The 21,778-nt window shown below is 37.6% G+C and overlaps 1 protein-coding gene and 1 pseudogene across 1 annotated transcript in view; one reads left to right on the top strand and one right to left on the bottom strand.

Moving 5' to 3' along the window:
• Window positions 1–21,778, bottom strand: part of ADAM32 (ADAM metallopeptidase domain 32) — a 177,634-nt gene that overhangs the window by 75,280 nt on the left and 80,576 nt on the right. The window contains exons 11-12 of the mRNA XM_055567028.1: window positions 21,462–21,598; window positions 12,625–12,802 (exon numbers count right to left, since the gene is read on the bottom strand). Coding sequence (XP_055423003.1) covers window positions 12,625–12,802; window positions 21,462–21,598 — 315 coding nt within the window. The remainder of the gene's footprint in view (window positions 1–12,624; window positions 12,803–21,461; window positions 21,599–21,778) is intronic.
• On the top strand, window positions 16,267–16,901 carry LOC129642991 (pleckstrin homology domain-containing family B member 2-like; annotated as a pseudogene).

Below are 21,778 nucleotides of genomic sequence, written 5' to 3' on the forward strand. Positions count from 1 at the left end.
TTAGCTAACTAAGATTACACTTAATGTAGAGAAATTGAAAGCATTTCCCCTAAGATCAAGAACATGGCAATAACACCCACTCTCAATATGCCTATTCAGTTTTTGGAACTTTATTTCTGAGGTCTCCATTTTGTTCTAATAAACTCTTTGTATATTTTTTGTGTGTACTATATTGCCATTATTATAGTTTTTATTAAGTTTTGAAACTGGGTATTTTCAGTCCTTCAGTTTTCCTGAAGACCTAGCTAGAGTAATTGGGAAAGACAAAAAAAAAAAAAAAAAAGGAAAGTTAACCAAATAAAAAGAGAAGTAAAACTGTGGTTATTTGCTGATAATATGATTCTATATACAGAAAATCTCGAAGAACCATCAAAAAACTAGAGTCATAGTCAATGATTTCAGTTAAGTGGCAAGATACAAAGTCAACATACAGAAATCAATCACATTCCTTTAGTAATGAAGATTCTAAAACAGAAATATTAAAAATCCATCCCATTCACAACAGTATTAAAAATAACAAAATACTTAGGAATAATTTTAACCAAGAAAGTGAAAGATCTGCCTAATAAAAATCACAAAACTTTGCTGAAAAAAATTTTTAAAAAGATATGAAGACAAGAAGAAATGGAAAGATATCCTATGTTCATGGATTGGAAAAATTAATATTCTTCAAACAGCTATATGACACAAAACCATCTACAGAGTCAACATAATCCCCATAAAAATATCAAAGGCATTCTTCACAATAATAGAGAAAACAATCCTAAACTTTTCATGGAAGCTCAAAAGACTCCAAATAGGCAAAATAATTCCGAGGGGGGAAAAAAAAAAACCTGGCGGTATCATGCTTCTGAAATTGTAACTAAACTACAAAGCCACAGTAATACAAGCCACAGGTATGTGGAAACACAAAAGATCCCCAACAGCCAAAACAATCTTGAGAAAGAAAAACAAAGCTGGAAGTATCATAGTCTTTGATTTCAAATTATAGCTGGTGCTCCATATGTGTGAGTTATGCACCATGGATTCAACCAATCTCAGATTGAAATTATTCAGAAAAAAATCCAGAAAGTTCCAAAAAGCAAAACTTAAATTTGCTGCATTCTGGCAATTATTTACATAGCATTTACATTTTATTTACAAATATTTACAAGCATTTACATTGTATTAGGTATTAGAAGTAATCTAGAAATTATTTAAAATAGTAGGCGTATATTGGTAGGTTATGTGCCATTTATAAAAGAATTTTAACATGCATGGATTTTAGCATCCTTTAAGGGTCCTAGAACCAATCTCCTGTAGATATCAAGGGACAAACATTTCCTATAAAGCTACAGTAAGTAAAACAGTATGTTTTGCTTCCTACAAAGTTACCATAGTCAAAACAGAACGGTACTGGCACAGAGTCACAGATCGATGGAACACAATTGAGAGCACAAAAATAAACCCACAAATGCACAGACAATAAATTTACAACAAAGAATACACTACAGAGAAAGGAGAGTCTCTTCAAAAAATGGTGTCGAGAAAACTGTATGGCCACATGCAAAAGAAATAAACTAGACTACTACCTCACATCATAAAGAAAAATGAACTCAAAATGGATTGATTTGAATATAAGACATGAATCCATAAAATTCCTAGAAGAAAATGTAGGCAATAATCTCAATGATATCAATCTCATAAGGGTAAGGTTTTTGTCACTCTGAATTGAAAGGCAAGAGAAACAAAAGCAGAATAAACAAACGGGACTACATCAAACTAAAATGTTTCCTCACAGCAAAGAAAACCATCTCAAAATGAAAAAGCAACTTACTGAATGAAAATATATTTGCAAATCATATATCTGATATGGAGTTAATATCCAAAATACATAAAACACATATACAACTCAATAACAAACAACCTGACTAAAATAATGGACACAGAACCTGAACAGACATTTCCAAAGAAGACACAGAGATGGCCAACAGGCACATGAAAAGATGATCAACATAATTATTAGGAAAATGCAAATTAAACTACAATAAGATATCACATACCTTTTAGAATAACTATTATCAAAAATAAAAAATAACAAATGTTGGAGAGGACACAGAGAAAAGGGAACCCTAGTCCACTATTGGTAGGACTAAAAATCAGTGCAGCGATACTGGAGGCTTGGGGCTGGTGCACTGGGACGACCCAGAGGGATGGAATGGGGAGGGAGGAGGGAGGAGGGTTCAGGATGGGGAACACATGTATACCTGTGGCGGATTCATTTTGATATTTGGCAAATCTAATACAGTTATGTAAAGTTTAAAAATAAAATAAAATTTAAAAAAATAAATAAATAAAAAAAAATAAAATAAAAAATAAAAATCAGTGCAGCTACTATGGAAACATTATGGTGATTACTCAAAAAACTAAGAATCAAATTATCATATAATCCGCTATTCCACTTCTGGGTATTTATCCAAATAATATAAACACACTAACTAGAAAAAAATATATGCACTCTGTTTATTGCAGCATTATTTATAACCAAGATGTGGGAACAACCTAAGGGGCTTCCCTGGTGGCTCAGATGGTAAAGAATTCACCTGTAATACAGGAGATGCAGATTCGATTCCAGGTCAGGAAGATCGCCTGGAGAAGGAAATGGCTACCTACTCCAATATTCTTGCAATATTCTTACCTGGGAGACTCCCATGTAAGAAGCCTGGCAGCAGGCTTGGGGTCCTTGGGGTCACAAAGAGTCGGACAACTGAGCGACTAAACATGCACAAGTATGGAAACCAACCTAAGTGTCCACTGATGGAAGAATGGATAAAGAAGCCCAGTATACATAAACAATGGAATACTTCATGCTCCATCCCTCAGTAATGTCCAACTCTTTGCAACTCTGCAGACTGTAGCCTGTCAGACACCTCCTCCTCCTTGCTGGGATTTTCCCAGCAAGAATACTGGAGTGAGTTGCCATTTCCTTCTCCAGGGGATCTTCCCAACCCAGGCATCAACCAGGGTCTCCTGCATTGCAGGCAGATTCTTTACCACTGAGCCACAGGGGAAGTCAATGGAATACTTACTCATCCATAAAAAGAATGAAACCTTGCTGTTTGCAACAACATGGATGAACCTTGAAAGTATTACACTAAGAGAAATAACTCAAATGGAGAAAGACACCATATAATTTCATTCATATGTAAAATCTAAAAAAGAACAAAGCACTCAAAAAAGTCAACTAAACAAAACCAAAAAACCTCAGAGATACAGAAATCAGATTAGTGGTTACCAGAAGGAAGTGGTTTAGGAAGTAAGAGAAATGGGTGAAGGGAGTCAACCCTTTGGCATTGGATGGTAAGCGGACTTGTGGTGCTGATCACTTTGTAATGTATACAGATGTTTAATTAGAATGCTGTACATCTGAAACTTATATAATAAAACAAACACCAATATGATACTGGGACAAAAATAAACGTGTCAATCAGCCAAAGGGAACAGAGAATTCAAAACTAAACTCTGGCATATATGGTATACTAATATTCAACAAGGAAGTCAAGAATATCCAATGAGGAAAGTATAATCTTTTCAACAACCAGGAAAACTAGAGAAACACATGCAAAACAATGACATTGACTCCTATCCCACAATACCCAGAGAAATTAGCTTAAAATGGATCAAAGACTTAAACATAAGATCTGATACCATGAAACCCCTAGAAGAAAATGTAGGGAAGAACCTTAGATACTGATCTTGGGTATAAATTCTGGAGTATGAGGCCAAACTACAGCATGGACAAACTACAAAAGAAAAAAATCAACAAATGGGACATCAAACTCAAAACCTTTTGTGCCTCAAAACACTTACCAAAATTAAAAAATTTAAAAAAAACCTACATGATGGGAGAAAAATTCTGCAAAGCATGTATCAGATAAGGGGTTAATACTAAATATATATAAAGAACTTATTCAATCTGATAACCAAAAAAAAAAACACTCCAATTTTAAAATGAACAGAAGAACTAGATGTTTTTCTGAAAAGACATACAGATGGCCAACAGGCATATGAAAAGACACTCAACATCACCAATCATCAAGAAATACAAATCAAAACCACAATGAGACATCACTTCCCACCTATTAGAATGGTTATCAGTAAGAATACAAGAGACAACACATACTGTAAAGGATGTGGTGAAAAGGGAAGCTTTATATATTGTTGGTGGAAATGTAAATTGGTCCAACCAATTGGTCCACTGTGCAAAATAATATGGAGGTTGCTCAAAAAATTAAAAATAGACCTAACATATGGTCCAGCAATTCCACTTCTGAGTATATACCCAAAGAAAATGAAAGCTTAATTTCAAAGAGATATATGCACTCTGTATTTATCACAATATTATTTACAATACCAAAGATATAGAAACACCCAAAACATCCATCAATGGATTAATAGATAAAAAAGATGTGCTACACACACACAATGGAATGTTTTTCAGCCAAGAAAACGGAAGCGATCCTCCCATTTTCAACAACATGTACAAACCTTGAGCACATTATGCTAATGAGATAAGTCAAACAGAGAAAAGAAGAATTGTGTGATATCACACGTATGTGGAATCTAAAAACTTTAAATCTGTGAAAAAAACAGAGTAAAATCCTCATTACCAGAGGTTGTGGAAACAAAGGAATAAGAGTGATGGTATTTAAGGTACAAACTTGTAACAGATAATAAATAAGCCATAGAAATCTACTGCACAATATAATGAATATAGGCAATACTACTTTACTATACGGCTAAGCCACTTCACTCGTGTCCGACTCTGTGCGACCCCATAGACAGCAGCCCACCAGGCTCCGCCGTCCCTGGGATTCTCCAGGCAAGAATAGTGGAGTAGGTTGCCATTTCCTTCTCCAATGCAGGAAAGTGAAAAGTGAAAGTGAAGTTGTTCAGTCGTGTCCAACTCTTAGTGACCCCATGGACTGCAGCCCACCAGGCTCCTCCATCCATGGAATTTTCCAGGCAAGAGTACTGGAGTGGGGTGCCATTGCCTTCTCCGACTTTATTATAGTGAAACGCAAAGGAGAAAAGGAAAGATATATCCATCTGGATGCAGAGTTCCAGAGATTAGCAAGGAGAAATAAGAAAGCCTTCCTAAGTGATTAATGCAAAGAAACAGAGAAAAAATATAATGGGAAAGACTAGCGATCTCTTCAAGAAAATTAGAGATACCAAGGGAACATTTCAAGCAAAGATGGGTGCAATAAGAGACAGAAATGGTATCAACCTAACAGAAGCAGAAGATATTAAGAAGAGGTGGCAACAATACATGGAAGAACTACACAAAAAAATATCTTAGTGAGCCAGATAACCACGATGGTGTAATCACTCACGTAGAGCCAGACATCCTGGAGTGTGAAAATGAGTGGGCCTTAGGAAGAGTCATTACGAACAAAGCTAGTGCAGGTGATGGAATTTCAGCTGAGTTTTTTCAAATCCTAAAAGATGATGGTGTGAAAGTGCTGCACTCAATATGCCAGCAAATTTGGAAAGCAGCCATGGCCACAGGACTAGAAAGGTCAGTTTTATATCCAATCCCAAAGAAAGGCATGGAGAAGGGAATGGCAACCCACTCCAGTATTCTCACCTGGAAAATCCCATGCACAGAGGAGCCTGGCGGGCTACAGACTATGGGGTCGCAGAGCTGGACACCATTGAGTGACTAAGCACACAAGAAAGGCAATGCCAAAGAATGTTCAAACTACCACACAATTGCACTCATCTCACACGCTAGCAAAGTAATACTCAAAATTCTCCAGGATACGCTTCAACAGTACATGCACCGAGAACTTTCAGATGTTCAAGCTGGATTTAGAAAAGGCAGCGGAACCAGAGATCAAATTGCCAACATCTGTTGGATCATAGAAAAAGCAAGAGAGTTCCAGAAAAACATCTACTTCTGCTTCACTGACAGCACTAAAGATGCTTCAGCTTCACTGACTACACTTTAACTGTGTGGATCACAACAAATTGGAAAACTCTTCAAGAGATGGGAATACCAGACCACCTTACCTGCCTCCTGAGAAACCTGTATGCAGATCAAGAAGCAACAGTTAGAACTGGACATGGAACAACAGACTGGTTCCAAATTGGGAAAGGAGTACATCAAGGTTGTATATTGTCACCTTGCTTATTTAACTTACACGCAGAGTACATTATGCGAAATGCCAGGCTGGATGAAGCACAAGCTGGAATCAAGATTGCCAGGACAAATATCAAAAACCTCAGATATGCAGATGACACCACCCTTACGGCAGAAAGCAAAGAGAAACTAAAAGTGCCCCTTGATGAAGGTGAAAGAGGAAAGTGAAAAAGCTGGCTTAAAACTCAACATTCAAAAAACTAAGATCATGGCATCTGATCCCATTACTTCATGGCAAATAGATGGGGAAACAATGGAAACAGTGACAGACTTTATTATCTTGGGCTCCAAAATCACCGCAGATGGTGACTGCAGCCATGAAATTAAAAAACGCTTGCTCTTTGGAAGAAAAGCTATGACCAACCTAGATACATGTTGAAAAGCAAAGACATTACTTTGCTGATAAAGGTCCATATAGTCAAAGCTATGGTTTTTCCAGTAGTCAAGTATGGGTGTGAGAACTGGACCATAAAGAAAGCTGAACACCAGAGAACTTATGCTTTTGAACCGTGGTGTTGGAGAAGACTCTTGAGAGCGCCCTGGACTGCAAAGAGATCAAACCAGTCAATCCTAATGGAAACCGTCCTGAATATTCGTTGGAAGGACTGATGCTGAAGCTGAAGCTCTTGTACTTTGGCCACCTGATTTGAAGAGCTGACTCATTAGAAAAGACCCTGATGCTGGGAAAGACTGAAGGCAGGAGGAGAAGGGGACGACAGAGGATGAGATGGTTGGATGGCATCACCAACTCGATGGATATGAGTTCAAGCAATCTCCGGGAGATGGTGATGAACAGGGAAGCCTGGCGTGCTTCAGTCTATGGGGTCACAAATAGTCGGACATGACTGAGCAATTGAACAACAACAAATGTACTATACTTATGCGAGTGTGTGTGTGTGTGTGTGTGTGTGTGTGTGTACATGCTCAGTCACATCCAACTCTTTGAGACCCCATGAACTGTAGCCTGCAAGGCTCCTCTGTCCATGGGATTCTCCAGGCAAGGATACTGGAGTGGATGGCCGTTTCTTCTCCAAGGGATCTTCCTGACCCAGGGATTGAACTTGCATCTCTTTTGTCTCTTGCATTGGCAGGCAAACCCCAGCTGGGAATCCCCATAATTATGTAATGTAGTAAACATCACCATATCAGCAATCAGATAACAATACATAAACATATATAAATATATCACAGTAACACACTATACAACCTAAACTTATAATATTTTACTTCAAATTTATTCAATTAAAAAAAAAACGCTCAGAAAGAAATTTCCTCAATATGGTAAAGCACATCTATTTAAAAAAAAGCTTATATCTAATATCATATTTAATGTTAAAAGTTAGAAAACGTTCTCCCTAAAAGTAAGAACAAAGGAAAGAAAGCCACTCTCAGAACTTCTAATAAAAACTATAATTCAGAAAAGTCCACTGCAATTTTTATACTAGTGATATAATTGCTAAGTAAAATTTTTAAACTATCAAAATAAGCAATCTATAGAAGAAATAAGTAAAGAAGATCTGAATAAGTTAAGAGATACACAAGGTGCACAGATTGGCATAACTAATATTGGTAAGAAGGTAATTCCCCTCAAATTGATATATGAATACAACACAGTTCAAATCAAAGTCCCTACAATTATATGCCAATTCTTCAACTTACATGGAAACAAACTGGTCCTAGAAGAGTAAAAGTATCTTGAAAAAGAAGACCAAAGTTTATTGATTTACACAAAATGTTTTTAAGACTTACTGTAAAAGTACGTTAGTTAAGACTGTGGAACTGGCATAAGGACACACAAATACACAGAAAAGTATTAAGGGAAAGACACATACATACAGTTGTTTATTATCATAGGAACAGGTGTTCACTGTTCTCTAAATGTTTGGTGAATTCACCTGTGAAGGAAGCCATTGATCCTGGATTTTTTGTTGTTAATTTTATTACTATTATTACTGATTCAAGTCATTACTGGCAATTTGTTCATCTTTTCTATTTCTCCCTGATTCAGTATTAGGAGAGTACACATTTCCAAGAATTTGTACATTTCTTCCATTTTGCCCATTTTACTGGCATATAATTATCTGAAATAATCTCTTATGATCCTTTGAATTTATGTGGTGTTGGCTGTAGCTTCTCCTTTTACATTTCTGATTTTATTGATTTGGGCTCTCTCTTTTTCTTGATGAGTCTAGATAATGGTTTATCAGTTTCCTTCATCCTTCTCAAAGAATCACCTCTTAGTTTCATTAATCTTTTCAATTTTTTAGCCTCTATTTCAATTACTTATACTCTGATCTTTATTATTTCTCTTCTTCTACTAACTTTGGGTTTTATTTCTTCTGTTTTTAGTTCCTTTAGGTGTAAAAACAGGTTGCTTGATATTTTTCTTATTTCATAAGGTAAGTTTGTATCATTAAAAAATTCCCTCAGAAATGCTTTTTCTTTGCCCCATGGATTTTGGATTATTGTGTTTTGTTTTTATTTGTCTACAGGTATTTTTAAATTTTCTATTTGATTTCTTCCATGATCCATTAGTTGTTTAGCAGTATATTGTTTAGCCTCAACATGTTTCTATTTTTTGTACTTTTTTCTTGTAGTTTATTTCTAGTCTCATAGCATTCTAGTCAGAAAAGATGCTGGATATGATTTCAATTTTCTTAAATTTACTGAGACTTGTTTTGTGGCCTACCCTGGAGAATGTTACAAGGCAGCTGAAACAGTGTATTCTGTTGTTTTGATGTGGAATATTCTGCATTTATATCTATAAATTCCATCTGGTCTGATGCGTCACTTAAGACCAGTATTTCCTTAATGATTTTATGTCTGAATGATCTAAAGATGTAAGTGAGGTGTTAAAGTCCCTTACTAATATTGTGTTTACTGTCAATGTCTCCTCTTACATCTGATATTTGCTTTATGTAACTAGGTGCACCTATGTTACTCATTCTTGTTTAGTAGCCAAGCCATGGCCGATTCTTTTGTGACCTGTATCTCTTGCATTGGCAGGCAGATTCTTTACCACTGAACCACTTGTCCTATGTTGGATGCATATACATTTACAAACGTTACATCTTCTTGGATTGATCCCTTAATCATTATATAACATCCTTTGTCTAACAGTCTTTGTTTTGAAGTCTGTTTTATCTTATATAATTAAGTATTGCCACCTCAGCTTTCTTTTGATTTCCATTTGCATGGAATACCTTTTCTGATTCCCTCACTTTCAGTCTGTGTGTGTCTTTGCAACTGACCATGGGCAGATCTGAAGTGAGTCTCTTGGAAGCAGTATACTTACATATACAGGTCCTATTTTTTATCCATTCAGTCATTCTGTTTCTTTTGATTGCAGCATTTAGTACAATTACATTTACAGTAATTATTGATAGATATGTACTTATTGCCATTTTGTTAAATGCAGGATACTAAAGCAATAGGAGTCTGTTGCATTTCTGTACACTAATAATGAATTAACAAAAAAATATAAAAACAATCCCATTTAGAATCACATCAAAAAGAATAAAATATCTAAGAACAAATCTAAGGAGGTAAAACACCCATACTTGGAAAACTATAAGACACAGATGAAAGAAACTGAAGATGATAAAAGCAAATGGAAAGTTATACAGTGCTCATGGACTGGCAGAATTAATATTGCTAAAAAGGCCATAGTACTCAAAGCAATCTACAGATTCAATGCAATTCTATCAAACTATTAATGGCATTTTTCACAGAACTAAAACAAATAATTCTAAAATTTGTATGGAAACATAAGACTCCAAACAGCCAAAGCAATCTGAAGAAAGAAGAACAGAGCTGGAAATATCATACTCCTTGGTTTCAAACTATAGTACAAAGAGACAACAACAAAAAATATGATACTGGCACAAAAACAGATATACAAATCAATGGAACAGAACAGAGAGCCTAAAAATAAACCCATGCACTTATGATCAATTAATTTTCAACAAAGGAGGCAAGAATATACGACAGAGAAAAGACAATCTCTTTAGTAAGCAGTGCTGGGAAACCTGGACAGCTACATTTAAGGAATAAAACGGAAACATTTTTTCACACAATACATTAAATAAACTCAAAATAGATTAAAAACATAAATGTAAGACCAGAAACCATAAAACTCCAAGAAGAAAACTTAGGCAGAATACTCTGACATTAACTGCAACAACCTTTTGGATCTGTCTCTTAAGGCAAAGAAAACAAAAATAAACAAATGAGCTCTAATTAAACTTAAAAGCACAGGAAACTATTGGTTAAAGAAAAAAAACAACCTACTGAATGTGAGAAAATGTTTGCAAATAATATGGTTGATAAGGGGTTAATATTGAAACTACATAAACAGCTCATACAACTCAGTATCAAAAAACCAACCTCAGTATCAAAAAAGTGAAAATGAAAGTTATGTCCGACTTTTTGCAACCCCATGGACTCTACAGTCCATGGAATTCTCCAGGCCAGAATACTGGAGTGGGCAGCCTTTCCCGTCTCCAGGGGATCTTCCCAACCCAGGGATCAAACCAAGGTCTCCCACATTGCAGGCAGATTCTTTACCAGCTGAACCATCAGGGAAACCCAAGAATACTGGAGTGGGTAGCCTATCCCTTCTCCAGCGGATCTTCCCAACTCATGAATTGAACCAGGGTCTTCTGCATTGCAGGCAGATTCTTTACCAACTGAGCTATAAGGGAAACCCTAGTATCAAAAAAAACCAACCTGATTTAAAAATAAGCAGGAGACTTATACACATTTTTCTAAAGACATGCCAATAGGTGCATAAAAAGATGGCAACATCACTAAACATTAGGGAAATGCAAATCAAAACCATGATTGAGAGATCATCTCACATGTGTCAGAATTACTATCATCAAAAAGACCACAATTAACAACTGCTGGTGAGCATTTGGAGAAAAGAACCACTGTACACTATGTTTTCCACTACAGAAAACAGTATGGAGATTCCTCAGAAAAACAAAATTAAACTACCATCAGTCTGTCAGGCAGTTCAGTCACTCAGTCGTGTCCGACTCTTTGCGACCCCATGAATCACAGCACGCCAGGCCTCCCTGTCTATCACCAACTCCCGGAGTTCACTCAAACTCATGTCCATTGAGTCGGTGATGCCATCCAACCATCTCATCCTCTGTCGTCCTCTTCTCCTCCTGCCCCCAATCTCTCCCAGCATCAGGGTCTTTTCCAATGAGTCAACTCTTCGCATGAGGTAGCCAAAGTATTGGAGTTTCAGCTTCAGCATCAATCCTTCCAATGAACACCCAGGACTGATCTCCTTTAGGATGGACTGGTTGGATCTCCTTGCAGTCCAAGGGACTCTCAAGACTCTTTTCCAACACCACAGTTCAAAAGCATCAATTCTTTGGCTCTCAGCTTTCTTCACAGTCCAACTCTCACATCCATACATGCCCACTGGAAAAACCATAGCCTATGATCCAGCAATTCCATTCCTGAATATATATCCAAAGAAAACAACACTAATTTAAAATTATACATACACCCCAATGTTCATAGAAGCATTATTTATAATTGCCAAGACACAGAAGCAACATAAGTGTCTGTCAACAGGCGAATGCATAAAGATGTGGTGTGTGTGTGCATATATATATGTATGTGTATATATATATACACATACACATACATATACATATATGTATATACACTATATGTATACACACACACACGTGTGTGTGTGTATATATATATATATATATATATACATATATATATTATTCAGGCATTAAAAAAGAATGAAATTTTGCCATTTAAACTACATGAATGGAACCAGAGAGTATTATGAAACTACATGAATGGAACCAGAGAGTATTATGTTTAGTGAAGTAAGTCAAACAAAGACAAAGAAAAACACTCTATGTTATCACTTACATGTGGAATATAAATTTAAAAATGCATGAATATTACAAAACAGAAATAGACCCTCAGAGATAAAGGCCAAACTAGTGGTTATCAATGGGAAGAGGGAAAAGGGTGATATGGGGGAATCAGAATCACCCACTGTTCAGATTGTAACATTAATAGTTTTCCCTCCATTGTGAGGCAATACCCTAAAGGATACTTTATGGTCTACTCCCATACTAATCTTCAGTAAGACACTTATCAAATGTCCAGAGGTTAAGCACAGATTTGAAAATACTGTACATATTTAGTCTGGAACCAAAAGCTCATTCTAGACTTCCTTTTCCTATCAGCAATAATTTTAGGGGAATAGTCTTAACATTTGTCCAAAACTCTTCAACCTATTAAATCTAGATAGCATATTCTTGTATGCATTTTAACTTTATTTCATTATTGCCAATATTTTGCATGGCACCCAGTCATATTTGAGATATATAGCATTTATTACAAAGGATGAACAGAAACAATAAATATATCAATTTTCAAATTATTAGACTTACTTCCTCAGAACCACAGTCACAGGCCTCATTTCCCTCCACTCTGCCATTGCCACAGATTGCTGCCGGATTAGCCTGCATTTGTGGCTTATTCTGAAGACACTGGGCCCCCACGTTTGAAATGAAATGTTCAAAGTCTCTCAAACTGCAATCGCTAAAAGTCTTCATACCACTGGATTGCCTAAAAATGGATCCATATAATGTTATTGGCATTATTCTTCTGAAAACACAATTCTATATTATACAAATCAATTTCAAAATGCTAAATTCAAGAGGTAATGATAAATGTTCATAACAAATGCTTAGAGGCCAGTCATTCCTCAGGAGGACATGTGATTTCATTCACTGAACACATATTCTCTTAAAACAAAATCAAGTTCAACAGGAAAAACTAAACAGCCCAATTAGAAAATGGGCATAGGATTTGGATACACATTTCTGCAAAGAAGACACATATAAACGAACAACGGGTACTTGAAAAGGTCATCAACATCACTAATCATCAAGGAAGTCCAAATCAAAAGAAAAAACAATGAGCTATCACCTCATACCTGTTAAGATAGCTATGATTCTTTTTTTAACTTATTTCTTTAACTGGAGGAAAATTTCTTTACAACGTTGTGTTGGTTTCTGCCATACAACAACACGAATCATCTATAATTATATGTATGTGCCCTCCCTCTTGATTCCTTTAAAAATAGATGAACATTGTTGGCAAGGACATGGAGAAACTGGAAACGTAGTACATTGTTCGTGGAAATGTAAATCCAGTCTCTGCTGAAGACAGTAAAGAGGTTTCTCAAAAAATTAAAAATAGAATACCATATGATCCAGCAATCCTGCTTCTAGGTATATATCCAAAACTATTGAAATTAGAATATGTAAGTGATATCTGTACTCCTATGTTTATTGCAGCAATATTTACAATAGTAAAGATATGGCAGCAACCTAAATGTCATTGAAAGATGAATGGATTAGCAAAATGTGGTACGTACTTGCAATGGAATATAACTTACAATGGAATATTATTCAATCTTTAAAAAAAGAAGCAAGTTCTGCCATATGCAACAACAGTACGAAATCTCAAGGACATTATGCTAAGTGAAATAAGCTAGTCACAGAGTATGAAATACTTCATGATTTCATTTATATGAGATATTTAGAAGATTCACACCCACAGATGTAGAGTTGCCAAGAGGCTAGGAGGAGGGGGAAATGGGTATAAAGTTTCAGTTATACAAGATGGATAAATTTTAGTGATCTGCTGTTCAACATAGTAACCACATCTAAGTAATAACTTTAAAATTGGTTAAGAGAACTCCTGTTGAATATTTCCACTATATATATATATATTAAGAATACACTAGGGTTTCCCTGTTGGTCCACTGGTTAAGAATCTGCCTGCCAGTGCAGGAGACATGGGTCCAATCACTGGTCCAGAAAGATCCCACATGCCTTGGGGCAACTAAGCCCTGCCACCATAGCTTCTGAGTCTGCACTTGGGAGCCCTTGAGACACAACTGCTGAGGCTACATACAGCAACTGCTGCTGCTGCTGCTGCTAAGTCGCTTCAGTTGTGTCCAACTGTGTGCGACCCGATAGACGGCAGCCCACCAGGCTCCCCGTCCCTGGGATTCTCCAGGCAAGAACACTGGAGTGGGTTGCCATTTCCTTCTCCAATGCATGAAAGTGAAAAGTGAAAGTGAAGTTGCTCAGTTGTGCCCGACTCTTAGCGACCCCATGGACTGCAGCCCACCAGGCTCCTCCGTCCATGGGATTTTCCAGGCAAGAGTACTGGAGTGGGGTGCCACTGCCTTCTCCCATGCAGCAACTACTGAAGACCAAATACCCAAGAGCCCATGCTCCACAACAAGAGAAGCCACCACAATGTGAAGCCCGTGCACCACAACTAGAGAGTAGCCTCCGCTGTCCACAACTAGAGAAAGCCCACACATGGCAACAAAGACCCAGGGCAGCCAAAAATAATAAATACTAAAAAAATAGAAAGAAAGAAAAGAACCGAGTAATTCTGGAGAATGACAAGATGGCTTCCAAATGACCAAATGACTTCCAACGAATAGAAAGGCTCTTAAGCTAACTTCCTCCCATGCGCACATCAAATCTACAATTTACAGAGCAATTACTGATGAGAAAGATTAGAAGAATAGCAGAAAAGATCTTTTACAACTAAAGATATGAAGAAGGAACCATAAGTAAATGAGTGGGAGGGGTGGAGACATGGTAAAGCCAAGACTCATACTCCTGGATGGGTGACCCACCAGTAAGTTCAGCTCTAGCTTCCTCAAGAGCAGCCTCCCCCACCAGTCAGCTCTGCCCTCACCACCAGCCTCCCCAACAAGGACATATCACTAACCTTGGTATCTCTTGAACTCTGACCCCACCAACCAGTGGGCAAACATCAACCTCAGTACCAGCAGAGCCCCAGAGCCTGCCATTTCAGGACCCAGCTGATCCACCAGCAGGCAAGCAACAGCCCCAGGAGTCTCTGAGCTCCAGACCTACACATGAACAGATTAACAGTATTTTTGAGACACCCTGGGCCCCTTATTTGGCCAACCTGGGATTCAGCCCTGCTCACTAGCAGGCTGTCAACAGCTTTGGGACACACTGGACTGTGCAGTAAGCCATTTCAGGAACTGGTCCCACCCACCAGCAGACAGATACTAGGTCCATGCAGGACCCCTGGCCCCACAGCCACCCATCTCAATCCCAGTTCCAGCAACCACTGAGCAATGAGGTTCCACAGCCAGCCTCCTTGTGACACAGCTCCACCCACCAGTGGCTGGTGGCATCTGAACGAGGCAGAGATTAGCAATCAATTGAAGAGGGGCCAATCCAGCCAAGTCTACCGGACAACCCACAGTAGTTAGTCCACAGCAATAGGACACTCATAGCCCTCTCAGGGAGAAGCACTAGAGCATGTAGCGCTGGTGACCAGGGAGGACTGTGCTGCTGGGAGTCCTTACTCCCTTCACTTCTGAATTCATCTGTTGTACAGACTATGTTAAAAGTTACCTACTTTTAAAAAGCAAATATAGATTAAGTCATCAAAATAATGTATTAGGAAGATCACTGAAATAATGAAGTTTGTACAAATATATTTTAATGTTCTTTTGCTACTTGGTTTAAATGAATTCCAATATATTAACTGTCTTCTATATGAGATCAACATGAAGTAGAGAAAATAACAAAGATTTGAGTTAGATAAACTTGTTGACTAGTACCAATCTTGAGACGTAATGAGATTTTAAGCAAAGTGATTAAACTCTCTCTCTGTTTTCTTATCTCCAAATAGGGGTAATATCCATCCACTTCACAGGCTTGTTATGAGGATTAAATGTTAATAAGTGCCTAATTAAACTCTCTGGCTTATAGTAAGTGACCAATAAATCATTGATGAGATTACTGACATCAGCCACAGTTGTCCACTTATAACCTGTGTATCTGATGTAGAGTCAGTTAGGCTCTATGTACTCGAAGGCATTTTTAAAAAACACATGGAGGACAGCGGACGGCGGCCAGGACACTAGCATGAGGCAGCCAGAGCCAAGTAACCCGGCAGTTCCTTTTGCTACGGACCTGTTGCCGTGCACGGTGGTGGCTGGAGGCTTTGCAGGTGAGAAAATGGCATTTGTGAAGAGTGGGTGGTTGCTGTGACCGAGTACCATTTTGAAGCCTGGAAGAACTGGTTTGACCTGTGGTCAGATGGTCACCTGATCTATTATGATGACCAAACTCGGCAGAGCGTAGAAGACAAGGTCCACATGCCAGTGGACTGCATCAACATGTGCGTGGGATATGAATGTCGGGATATTCAGCCACCAGATGGGAAGCCAAAAGACTGTATGCTGCAGATTGTTTGCCGAGATGGGAAAACCATCAGTCTTTGTGCAGAAAGCACAGATGATTGTTTGGACTGGAAGTTTACACTCCAGGATTATATTGGTTTATGTTGGCTCAGAAGTCATGTATGAGGAAGACAGCTGTGGCTCCCTCCCCACCTTCTTACACAGACTATGCTGCACCACCCCTTGAGCAGGCATGTGGCTATGGTCCACACAGTGGCGCATACCCACAAGGAACTCAACTTCTCTATGCTGCAAATGGACAGGCTTACGCTGTACCCTATCAGTACCCATATGCAGGACTTTATGGACAGCAGCCTGCCAACCAAGGAATCATTCGTGAGTGGTATCAAAACAACGACAGTGACCTGGCGCTGGGCATGCTGGCTGGAGCAGCCACAGTCATGGCCTTAGGGTCTCTGTTCTGGGTCTTGTAGAGTCCTTGGAACCTAGACGTGCATAGCTTCTGATATCCCTGTGTGCAATAATATAACCTGCAGGGCATTTCTGTTTGTTATAAATGCTTTTAATAATAGGTTTAATAGTTCTTTTGAAAGTAGTGACAAAATACTTATAAGTATATAGAAGTACCACAGAGAAAGATTTCGACTGCTGTTTAGCTAAAATGTGGACTATATGAGGCCACAGGCTCATTCGAGGAGTTTCCTTATAAAACTCTCTCAATACTTTATTTGAACACACTTGTTTTGAAAGGCCATTTTCTTTTTAGAGTTAGGCCTTAGTTCTTAAGGGATAATTTATTTTAGTGTGTTGCTGGTAACATGGTGATGTAGGACTGAGTGAATGACTGTGGCAAGAAAAACTGCAGTTTTTTGGTTTAATGTCAGACTTTGAAACCTCAGACCAGAACTGGCTGCATGTTACTTCAGGAGTTATAGGCTGGAACCTTCCTTAGGCAGCAGTGTGATATCCCACAGCCTCTGGGGCTCCAGCAAAGCAAACTGCTCAGGATGATGGGTGGGATGGCAGTTCCCCCCTTGAAAACGGTGCTTTTTCATTTTACTCTTATTTGTTTGCTTTTGGTTGCAATACTTGGAAAGCATCCCAAAAAAGGAGTAGACTTGAGTGTCAACATTTTAGGGCTTTATCATTTAAAACTTGAAGAAGGCACAACAACTCCAAAAAAGTGTGTGGAGGTAGATTTATTTTATTCAGAGGCATCATGCTTTTAGTGTTTGCTTTGAGCATTCTTTATTGCCACTTCAGCCTACTTATAGCTTATTTTTCTACTTGTTGATAAAGTAATATTAAGAGAATGGCGAGGAAAGTGAAATTAGAGCCATAGTTGCAGTGTTCCTCTTTCAGGGGGTTGGGCTGCACTGAGGACGTGTTTTATGTCCTTCTGAAGGCTGTTGATGAGCTAATCTCCTGTCCTGTGTAGGACTGGGCACTGTTGCAGTCCCTGAGCTGTGTTGCATGGTGGGGGAAACTCAGGTTATAGATGGGAATTTCGGCCTAGAGACATGAATGACCTGCTCAAGATACCTCTCTACCTAACTGACTAGGACACCAGCCTTGCTTTTATTTCTGACTTTAGTGAACCACTTAATTTTGAGCCCCAACTTATATGTGAAGCTCTGAAAAACTGAGGGTCTTACATTTCTGTTATTTCTTATTTCTTTATCTATATAAATTTTAAAACTTCACTTATTCCAGCTTTCTGTCCTGCATGTTTTAAAAAATGTACATTTACAAAGGCATAATGAAGGTCTCTGTCCCTATACTCCATGTGGCCATGTTTCCATAAAATACACTCCTAGAAGGCAATGGCACCCCACTCCAGTACTTTTGCCTGGAAAATTCCATGGACGGAGGAGCCTGGTAGGCTGCAGACCATGGGGTCGCTAGAGTCGGACACGACTGAGTGACTTCACTTTCACTTTTCGCTTTCACGCATTGGAGAAGGAAATGGCAACCCACTCCAGTGTTCTTGCTTGGAGAATCCCAGGGACGGGGAAGCCTGGTGGGCTGCCGTCTATGGGGTCGCACAGAGTCGGACACGACTGACGCGACTTAGCAGCAGCAGCAGCAGTAGCACAAACTGTGTTTATATTTTATGTGGCCAGTTACTGACACAGTTTTTTGTTTCACTTATCAGTCCACTCCACCTGAGGCAGACTTAAATAGATCTATCTCTGTATGGAAACTAGATGCCAAATGAGCGTTGTGGTGACCACAGGTCTGTTTCCCAGCCAGTTCCACTGTACCTGTTGACACTGGAGAGTCTGCTTCCAGCTGAAAAGAAGTATACTTGGCTGTCATCGCTTTTGATGTGTCATGTGGTGGAAAGTTGCCAGATGTTATGTGTGACAACACTGGTTTTGATAGTTAAAAATGTTACTAATTTTACATCATATGTAATAAGAATAGCTTTGTTCAGATGGTAAGCATTATTCAAGCTGTATCCTTTACAAATAAAATACTAAACTCAGTTTTTAATGTTGCACTAGAGTGTTAATTTTGAACTAGGAATTACTGGAACCACAGATACTGAGTTATGTCACTGAAATGCCCTTGAAGCAGATCGTCTCCCTGTGCTCCCCTGGCTTTCCCCTGACAGACTGGGGGGAGCTGTGGACTGAAGTCCTGACATACACGTGATCCCCCATCTCCAGTCCCTGTCCCTAGCTGGGCAAGCCACGCTGGGCAACTGTAGTTGAGTCTGGAAGTTCACGGTCCCCAGTAACTTGATCCTGAGAGGAAATGCATGCTCAGCATAAAGACGGGCTGAGATGCTTCATTTCCTTGGCCCCAATTCTCATAGATGCCAATCTTTTGGTCGCCTTGCTTAGGTAGTCCTAAATCAAGAAGTTAGGTTAGTTGGAAGGAAATTGTTCACTTTAATTAAAGGAAAATGCTTGGTCAGCATTTTACTTCCATGTGCACTTTTAAATAACTGGCCATTGATACTGAACACATGCCAGTCTGCTTGTTTCTTAGCTCTGTTCGTTTAATTTCTTGAGTTAACTTCAGGGTTAGATTTAAAGAAAAGGGAGAGGTGAGCCACTGTGTTTCGGATCAACATTCATGAAATGGGCCTGACTGGGATGCAAGATTTGGATCATGGGAGAAGTTCCTGCCATTGATACAGAATTACCCACGTTTGTTTTCTACATTAATTGTGATTCTGTGCGATCTTTTTCTCCTTCCCAAGTTTACAGACACCGGCATAGAATGCGGTTCCATTTTTTCCCCTAGGGCTGATCTTTTCTTTTTTCTTCCAATTGCTTGCCTGTCTCTAGTATTCTGTGGTGTCTTCAGAACCAGTTTTTCCCTGTATATGCAAATTGTATGTTTATAAGTGAAAATGTTAATACATTAAATGATTGTTAACCTTAAAGCATAAAAAATTTAAAAAATATATGGAAAAAGACAACTGGAAATAATATTTGCTTTACTTACACGGTTTCTTTGAAAATTACATAAAATAATATATGAGAAGTACTGTGGAAATGCAAAAGATACATCTATATACATTCATAGATGGATCTTATATATTCATTTATATACCTTACATATAGATGCAAATAAAATTGTTAAATTTCGTAAAAATTAAGATAACACTTGCCCTACACACATCAAAAAAGTTTCCTTAAGAAAATGGAGAATATGTATGAAAGCATTTGATATATCATAAAGCAGTATACAAATCCAAAGGTTTATTAACACATATTCTAAAGCCAGAATGACTGGGTTCAAAACTCTGGACTGCCACAACCAACTATCTGACCACAGATAGTTATCCTTTTTATAATTCTGTTTCTCATCCGTAAAGGTGAGAATATTAGGACCTGCCCTAAGGAGATGCTGTGAAAACCAAATGACACAACATATGTAAAGTGTTTGAAATAGCCTCCAGCACACAGCAAGTACAATGTAAATATTTGTTATTTTTATTATCATTAATACCAGACTCTGGTGAGCTACACAAAGCATCTTGTCATAAGCATACTTGAAAATAGTTGGCCAAATGGACAACAGGCCCAAGATGGCAATGCTCATATTGTTTATATTATATAAATCTTATATTTGATTCAATAAACAGTATTATAATTTATACATTGAAATTTAATAAAATTAAATACTTTATACATATAAATATTATTTTTACATATAACACACGTAGAACTAGTTTATAATGTAATATGTCTGTATATAAAAATATGTATGTGTTTGAGCCATTTTTAGAATGTAAGAACTAACTTTATGTGGTGCTTAGAACTATAAAAAGAGTATGTTTTCGAAAAGTAATGGCTTGTTTTCACCTTTGACTTTTGGTTGTTCTTCAGTTATGAATAGGTCATACTTAGCACAGACCCTTTTTACAAATGAAAAATTTTAGAATACTAATGACACCTGCTATAGCCTTTGTATGATATACCATGTAAGGAACACTGGCAAATTTATAAATCCCTGTAACTAATCCATCACATACTTGTGAAAATTTACAATTTAAAAAACACTTTCCCGTTTTATTTTCTCATTTCATTCTTATACCACTCTGGAAAACAAAACAATAGGCATAATCATTTCCATTTTAAAGATGAGAAAAATAAATCTAAGCAAGGTCTAGTAATTTATCCAAAGTCACACAAATGTTATGTCATTTAGATTGAAATTTCCCCAGAATATTAATATAATCTAAAAGCAAAGGTCACTTGTTTTGAGCTACAGCATATTTTTATAGATCCTAATTGATTTCATAAAATACACAGTCTATGGGAAATTCCTTTGGTAATGTATCTTGCAGACTGGATTTGTTATTTTGTTCTTAATACTAACCTTCCACCAAACTACTCTTAGGCTTAAAATTTCATATTTTGATTTTGTGATACTTGGTCCATTTATATAGTTAATTTGCACGATAAGCAAATACTAAAAATTTTCACTTGAATTATTTAAACAAATTATTGATAAATTCAACAAATAAAATTTATTTTTGGAAAAACTTACACAGCTTTTGTACTCATTATGCAGATGGCTCCTGAACATCGACATTTCTTTGGGTCATCATATGATATTCCCAGACTGAGTCCCAGCATCTGGGTGACAATAACTGAAACTGCCTCCAAAGTCATCTCCTTGGGAAACTACATCAACAACAAAGAAAATTCAAATAAAAGACAATTCACTGAAGGGTGGTAAAAATAGTATTTTTCTAATTAAAATCATTTTATTGTTTTATCAAATACTTAAGAATATGGAAATACAGTTCCTTAGACAACTAAGAACCTGACGTTCTTCTTATAAAATTTTATTGAGATATATGC

Source organism: Bubalus kerabau, chromosome 2 (assembly GCF_029407905.1).
Source record: "Bubalus kerabau isolate K-KA32 ecotype Philippines breed swamp buffalo chromosome 2, PCC_UOA_SB_1v2, whole genome shotgun sequence".
NCBI classification, from domain to species: domain Eukaryota; kingdom Metazoa; phylum Chordata; class Mammalia; order Artiodactyla; family Bovidae; genus Bubalus; species Bubalus kerabau.